The 8603-nt window shown below is 35.4% G+C and overlaps 1 protein-coding gene across 1 annotated transcript; it reads right to left on the bottom strand.

Annotated features, from left to right (window-relative positions):
- Positions 1 to 2865: 2865 nt before the first annotated feature.
- On the bottom strand, positions 2866 to 5454 carry LOC140827256 (probable inactive heme oxygenase 2, chloroplastic). Its single transcript, XM_073189892.1, has 4 exons — positions 4846 to 5454; positions 4198 to 4421; positions 3190 to 3297; positions 2866 to 3103 (listed from the first exon to the last, which is right to left on the bottom strand). The coding sequence occupies exons 1-4, from the start codon at positions 5426 to 5428 to the stop codon at positions 3011 to 3013; spliced, it is 1008 nt and encodes a 335-aa protein (XP_073045993.1). The 5' UTR covers positions 5429 to 5454; the 3' UTR covers positions 2866 to 3010.
- Between the last annotated feature and the right edge of the window lie 3149 nt (positions 5455 to 8603).

The raw sequence follows: 8603 nt of genomic DNA, 5'->3' as shown, positions 1-8603 counted from the left end.
TCTTATTGCAGATATTCGATGTTTGGCTTATATCAATGTGCTTAGGAGTAGATCGACTTCTGTTGCAGAGATTCGATATAACGAGCCAACTTCCTGGAATCGGGATCCCTAGACTAGAGGCGAGTCGAGCCAAAGACTAAGAATTATCGAGTTTGATTTACATTTTATCTTGATTTATATATGTTTCACATATTGTGATACATGTTATTTGACAACTGTTTATGCTTTCTAATATGTTTTTATAGAAATGCATGTACACTTGATTTATATTGGGAATCATATTCTCACCGGAGTTATCCGGCTGTTGTTGTGTTTGTATGTGTGCATGACAACAGGTGGGACAAGATCAGGGTCGAGAAGAGGATAATAGATCGAGATTAGCGTGGAGATCCGGACCCAGAAGTGGAGTTGGTTTCAGCACTAGATATGTAGTTGTTGAACCTTAGTTTGAGATAAATATATTTTGTACAAGACTTGTACTTTTACTTTTGACATGTATATAAGATCGATTGTCTTATGTTCCGCACTTATGTATCTTAAAAAAATAATTTAGACCCAGTTTATTTAATTGATCCATTTATTCCCAAAGATGATTAAGAACTGAATTATCATTCGGGTCCCCACAACAAAGGTCTGGTTCAGGGGCTGGTCCAGTGGCTAAAGTCCTAGGCGCGTATCGAAGAGTCCTAGTGCATGTAGGTTCTCGGCCATGGCATGTCTGATGTATAGGCTTCGGTTTTGAGCTTGCGGTCAAATCCTAGGGATGATAAGGGTTCATGAGGGTCCAGGGGAGGGCAGTTCGAAGTTGGCTCAGGCTGACTCGAATGTGGCTCGATAAAAACGTAAATATGGCTCGTGGTTGGTTAGTTGGCTCGAGATTTAGGGTTTTCTTTCTTTATATTTGAAACGTGGCTCATAGGGGTCGAGTCACGATTCACGATGGCTAAATTAATATAAAAAGTCTAAGTTTTAAATTTGGGAATTTTATATTAAAGTTTTATTTAATTTGGGATTAAAACGAATTAATATGTTATAATTAAAGAATAAATTAAAAGTCATCGATTTAAGCTAAATAAAAATACGAGAAAGTTAATATAAGTTTAAATAATTATTTGGGATGGTCTAGAGTCAACGGAATTAAGAAAATGTCAAAAACGTGAAATTTTACGTCTAGGGGTAAAACGGTACTTTTACACTCGAAAACTAGTAAATGTGATGGCAGTGTCCTGAATGCTGTTTTATATGTTAATATGATTATTTTGCATGTTTATGGAATTTTATGATGAACGATAACGTTGAAAGACAATTTGCATGCTTGGTTTAAAAGAAAAACGTTGTATGCATGTTTTATTTTTATTAAGTGATGAGAATATGAAATGTTGAAGGAGCTGAAGTAATTATAACTAATACGATGATACGATGATATGTTAATACGAAGGCCAAGGCTCAGTTGACGAGTAAGAGTGTCGTGATGTCCCTGTCACCCAATATTGTGGTTACATGTAGATGGATTCATCGTCTGATACAAATATGAATACGAAGTCACAATTAACGATATGAATTCAACGAAAATGAATATAAACATGTTTAATATGAATATGATGAATACGAATATGTTTATGATGAATATGAATATGTGTATGATGATATGAAAATATTTATGAAAATAATTATGTTTAAAGTTTATGCATCTTCACGAAAATGGTATTTTACGTAAAAGTATTTTCACTGTTGCATGTGATCTGTATATGTATTACTTGTTATAAAGATTATGCTTTTCTGAATCTTTAGACTCACTAGGTGTGATTGATGCAGGTAAGTTTGATAATAATGATATTGGAAGTCTTGATGGTTGATCTGACTTGACTGAAGGTGCACAAAACCCGAGGACCAGCGCTAGATTTCAGCGCTAGTTTATGATTTATGATTTTATGATTATGTTACAGATATTTTACGACTTTTATTATGATTTTGAGTGGTTTTTGAGATGTTGTTAGTTTTAGCAATTTTGTTAAGTTAGGATATGCAAACGATTGACAATTTTATGTTCTTAAACTATTTCATTTTATTTTAAAATATTAATTGGTTGTTTTATTTTTAAAATGATGTCAAAAATATTTTATATATATATGTATGTATCGGCCGATTTATGGGAGGTTTTAAAAAAAAATTTATAGTATTTTTAAAGCAAAACGAGTAGTGAACGTACAATATAATTAATTTAAAAAATGATTTCAATATAAATTACTCAAAAATACGCCTTAGATGCATACTTGTACACGTTCACAGGAAAAAATTGCAAATTTAATCTGGTAACTTAATTTTTTTAAATTTTAATCATATAACTTGTCAAAATTTGAATTTCATCCATTATTTTTTTTTTGGTGGATTTTTTTGGGGCTCATTTTTTTTTACCAAAAGTCATTAACTCCTTCGCAACTTTTTTTATCTAATATCAATTACTTTTTACGTAACTCATTTTGCGAGAATAAACTCATATTACACACATCAACCTAAACAAAAACAAAAAGGAAAAAATTAAATAAAACCACATCCAATTACTTAGATATATTTTAATGTGTATAGTATAAGTTTTAGAGTCGTGTAGAAACATATTGGTTTCAAATAAGTAATATTTAATAGAAGTAGTTAATAGTTTCGGGTGAAAAAGTAATGAAACTTATAAACAATCTAAGTTAATGGACGAAAACCAAATATCGACAAGCTATATGATTAAAACAAAAAACAGTCCAGTTTACTGGATTAAAATCGCAATTTTCCCAGGATCACAGAATAAGTGGACCTCCCCTTTCAAATACAATAATACAAGAAAGTGAAGAGAGTGCACAGATAAGTATTCCTCAATGAATAAAACAATTTCATTTGGCACATAGAGCTTCATTGAAATTTTAATTTCAGGTAGAAATCTGAAGAGAGATTCATACATATTGCATACACTTTTCGCCAAACGATGCACGGATAATTGGGTTACCCAAAAGAAACGCTTGGTTTACAAAATGATCAACCGTACTATCTGCCCCAGGAAACGAAAAGTTTTGGTTGCTTCCCTCAGGCATTTGTTTTTCTCATCCCTAGACCAGTGCTGCAAAGACCAAGTTAAAAACTAAAATTTTAAGCCAAGTGTCTGTTAACGACAATCAAGAATAAGAGCATAGATAGGTACTTTACCTCTCCTAGAGCATTGAGTTTCTCACGAACACCCCTCAATAACTCTTCCGCATCCCCCTCCCATCTGTAGAACTCAAGCTCTCTTCCTTCTAAGAGCCTCTCGGAGACCTAGTTGTAGAAATTTAAGCTTTTAAAGTATGGAATTCGATATAACTACGCGTGCAAATGGGGAATGTGTGCAAAACATGATGCTGACACAAGTTTTGAACATTTTGAAACTGGTCTATTTAATCCATGGTAGCTTTGAGTTTTGATTCAAGCCTAGTGAACACGTCGAGGCTAGAGAATTCCAGACATCCACTCATAGCTTGTAACGTACACATTATCATAATTATACCATGCATTCTGATGTCTCAACGGGTAAACCTTTGGAAGTTTTGAGCACTGGTAGAAGGAGACAGTGAGGTGGCCGCAGGGGTGACACTCATATCTGTGTTATATTTTCGTACATATATGTATGTCACTATTTCTATAGGAAATTGGTATCAGAAAAATTTGGTTCGACCCAACTTTAACTGATAATTTAAGTGGATTCCATTTTGTGAAAATCAAACCGGATTAATCAAACGAAATCTACGTCAATTTTGTCCCAAGGACAAAGAATCTAACTCTTGAATCAAGTTCAAACCGATTCTTTTTCCAAACTATTATTGTCATTCCGAATCACATCAAATATAATCCAACAATTTTTGTGCGCATCTAGTCAAAAATCAGATTCACACCTCCAAAATTTCTGCTCCCCTGCCACAACCCCAAACCCAACCCCCCCCCCCCCCCCATCACCCCCACCCCAAATCTTCATCTGCTTCTGCCACTGGTTTTGAGCAATTTTGGTCCAGAAAGCAAGATTGGAGTTTCAGAATATGTCATGGGTATTGGAGAAGGAGAATTAGAGCCAAAACCATGCTATTCAAAACAATAAAATAACTCATTTGCTAATATAATGCACCATCAGCATAAGAACACCATAAGCTATAAACGAGCAAATCATTGAGAACCAAGTAGTACCTGTTTCGCTATCACTTGCCCACCAGCTATGTGAGAGAAATAAATATTGTAGAAATGTGAAAGAAACAGTGGGCGACTCTTCTCGGAAAGTTCTTTCAAATATTGAGCATACATAGTCCCAGGATAGCTAGGTTGTGGAATTACATTTCCCTGCAATCTCAACCACTCTAAATCCTTGGAAAGCCCATGGGACCTCTCTAATCCAGTCTTTCGAAAATAAACATCTGCATTGAGGAAGGCCAAGAAATTTCACAGAACTATAATACAGATTACTGCTGCCACATCAAAAGATCAAAGCCTCATGAGAACAGATAGCAATTGGTTTTTTACACCATGGAAGATGAATAAAACTTTCCATTATTCATATTCCAACAGCAACAGGCCGATAATTAAATTTTCGAAAATGAAAAACAGCAGAAAACCAAAACTAAGCAAAAGTTTTTTTTTAAAAAAAACAAAAACACAAACAAGTAGCTATCATATCAGATAAAACAGACAAAAAGGGAGGATTAGAAAATGAAAGACATGATAATCAATACAGAAAGAAGTAAATGAAACGTAAATAGATGAAAGTGAGAAAATAATACACACAATACAAAGATAAAAATAAAATTAAACTTAAAAAATTGGGAAAAAAGAGGAGCTTACAGGAAACATCACTGGACTCATCAACAATGTGCTCAATTGTATAAAAAACAAGCTTACTGTCCACCAAATACTTCAAGAACCCCTCCATGCTAGGCTCCCACGACTTACCATTATTTTCCAAACCCTCGTCCTGTTTCCCCTCAATTCCCAATTCTTCCGCATCACTCCCAGCAGAATTATCTTTACTATTCCTTTTTCCATCGGTTCTCAGTTTCATTGTCACAAACCTCATCTCTTCAGTAATACCCTTCACTTCACCGGGATACTTCTTCCGATACCGCCTACGCTCTCGCTGCCGGTTCCCCGGCGGCCCCCCATCTTCCACAAATTTTAGTGCCTGCCCTTCGTATTCTTCTGTAGAATGGTACACTTCTCCTGTTTCAAATTCAGTCTCTTTTCTGGACACATAGGTGGGCCTGCTCAAATTTGCCCAATTTTCATATATTTGATCACTTCTTGAATTTTTTTTGCTGATAATGGATATAGGAATGGTTTTGGGGGCGAGAGGGATTTTGGGTGCTGAATTTTTCAGTAGCAATGGAGTACAAGGTTTTAGCGTTGTTGCGGGAGTGAAGTAGTCCATTTCTACCCAGCTTGACAAGTCTCGCCTTTTTTTATTCACGTTTTATATTGGGCCGGGCCTAGCTCACCAGCTTTTATTGGGTTGGGAAACTAGAATTTATGGACCAATTTAGATACCCAAGAAGCATTAGTTTTTTTTAAAAAAAAACATTTAAAAAGACGTAAAAAAATTGGCATTTTAAAAAATAATTTTTTAGGTGTTTCTTTAAAACAATTTTTATTTTTTTATAAGAAGCTTCTTTTACAAAATAAATGCTTTTAACTCATTGACTTATTCAACCAAACACACTCAATATAAGTCAAAACACAGAAAATTATCTGCATTTTAAATGAATGTTTGAATTGGATTAATTGTAAGATATATATATATATATATATATTGTTGGAAACTAAAATTCACAAACTAAGCTTCGAAACGTATTTGAATAACTGATCAAAGGCAACGAGCTTAACTAACTCAAATATTACAACTGTTAGCTGAAGATTAATGCGTACCAGCTAAATATTATCCACGTCATCAGTTGAAGCAAAATCTAACTGACTGATCAGCTGGGAACTGATCAGTTGAAAACAATCAGTTATGAGTTTTCCAGCAAAGTATCTTTCAGTTGATCTCCCAGTTGAACACGTCATCAGTTGAGAACGACAACCGACAAATAGTACAACAGACTGCAACTAGTAGTGGGACGCCGCATTTCAGAGTTTGCAATGTACGAATGTCAGAGAATATCGACATGTCAATCAACGGATATAAAGATTCAAATGATATTTAATATTACCGTTGAGAGGGAAGCCTATAAATAGGTGATGAAGACAGCAGAGAAAAATACCCACGCGAACTACTATTCTGTTCAATCTTGCTGTTACTCAGCTAATCACCACTCGTATTTGAATATCAAGAGCTCACTCTTATCAGATTTATCAGTAGCAATCAAGGCTATCTTTACGAGCTTGTTAGCACTTTGAAATCTTTGTTATATTTATATTCAGTTGCTTTATATTCAGTCACGCACTGTAAAATCTTGTGTGAAATAAGAGTTTCAGTTTGGCAGTGTTTAAGTCCAAACTGAAGTGGATCAGTACAACATTTGTATTTGATCAAAGTCTTTTAGTGATAATCATATCTTCGTGATAGAAGGGGTGACGTAGGAGTTATTCTATTCTCCGAACATCCGGAAACAAATCGTGTGCACTTTACTTCAGTTACTTTCAGTTATTCTATCTTTCAGTCAGTTTACTTCGGCAACTGTTTTTCAGCTAAACTGATTGTTATAGACTGACGAGATACCGAGTGTCAGTTTGTCACTAAACTGAAACCATTATTCGAAAAGAATACATAATCAGTGAGTGTTTATTCTACCACCCCTTCTAAACACTTATCACCTACTAACCGATCCTTTCAAGTGGTATCAGAGCGGTTGTATCTTGTCTAAGAATATTTCTACTCAAACTATTCACTATGTCTTCCTTCAACAAGATCCCAATGTTTTCCAAAGAAGACTTCGATGATTGGAAAATCAGGATGCAGGCTCACTTAGCTGCAAAAGACGATGATATGTGGTACGTCATCACTGACGGACCAATGAAAATTCTGAAAGCCAACACAGCAGTTGCAATCACAGATGGGGCACCTCATAGAATTGAAAAGCCCAGAGATGAGTGGACTGCTGAGGACAAAAGAAAAGCAAATCTGGATAATGTGGAAAAAGATATAATGTACAAAACGCTGGATAAAATAACTTTCAGCAAGATCAAAATGTGTAAGACAGATAAAGAAATTTTGGAAAAGCTGTTCCAGCTTTGTGAAGGAAATGAACAAACCAAAGAGAATAAACTTTCTGTTGTTGTTCAGAACTTCGATAATATCAAGATGAGGACTGTAGAATCGATGCATGAGTATGATGAAAGAGTCAGATGTATCATCAATGAACTAAATGCACTTGGAAAAGTGTATACTAACAAAGAAGTTGCATTTAAAGTGATCAGAGGTCTTCCCAAGGAGTGGGACGTTAAGACCATGGAAATGAGGGAATCCAAGGATCTAAACAAGGTTGAGCTTCATGACCTATTTGCTGATCTGAAGACCTATGAGTTTGAGCTGCAAACTCGAGAAAGAGAACCCTCTACTCCAGCAGCCACTACTGCCTTAGCTGCTGTAAGAACAAAACCAACTAGTTCAGTCGAGAAGGTTGCTGATCAACTAAGCAATGATTCCATGTCATTGTTCATCAAAAAATTCAGAAGATTTATGAGGAAAAATCAAGGGAACTTCCAGAAGCATTATCAGAGAAACAATTCTAAAGAGGAATCAAACGCTTGCTACAACTGTGGTAAACCCAGTCACTTCATTGCTGACTGTCCCAAACCTAAGAAGAACAGTCAAGGCTCGACTGAAAGAAAGAAGAAGTCATATGAGCAAAAGAGGAGACCCAAGGATGATAAGAAGTCTTTCAGGAAGAAGCATGAGGTACTCTTAGCTGAAGAGAGTAAATCAAAATGGGCAGAAACTGACAGCGAAGAGTCAGAGTCAGAAACCCCATGCAGTTCCAGTGATGGTGAAGAGAAAGTGAAGTGTCTAATGGATGGTGATATAGTAGTGGAGTCAAGCAGTCAACAGGTATTTTACTTTAGCTCAACTGATTTCACTAGAAAAGAACTCATTTCAACTCTTTATGACATGGTTAGTGAGTATCACAAGCTTGCCTTATCTTTTGAAAAGGCCAGAGCAAAGAAAAATGATCCCATAGACAATAAAACTAAAACTGATGAATCATTTGATGTGTTGAGTCTAAAAGGGGAAATTCCAATGCTGAAAGAAGCAGGAATCGATCAATGATTCAGAAGTTGATGCTTGAAAATTCAAAGCAAACTGAGCTTATTCAGGCCTTGAACAAATCATCTGCTGCAGTTATTGATATACAGAACTCACAGAAATCAGTTACTGATAAAACTGGTTTAGGATTCAGTAACCAAGATGAAATGCCTTCCAATGATACTCGACCAAAACTGAATATAGATAAAGGGAAATACATTAACTTTGTCAAATCAGTTATGGCACAAGAACAAACTGAGCCAAGTAAACTGGTTGAATAGCCTACTGAAAGTACGAACAAGGCTAAAAGTTATGGTATTGATTATAGCCCAACAGTTTTAACTGACTCACGCAGTCAGTCGTC

This window comes from Primulina eburnea, chromosome 3 (assembly GCF_022965805.1).
Source record: "Primulina eburnea isolate SZY01 chromosome 3, ASM2296580v1, whole genome shotgun sequence".
In the NCBI taxonomy this organism is placed as follows: Eukaryota; Viridiplantae; Streptophyta; class Magnoliopsida; order Lamiales; family Gesneriaceae; genus Primulina; species Primulina eburnea.
This window is presented reverse-complemented; position numbering and strand designations above follow the sequence as displayed.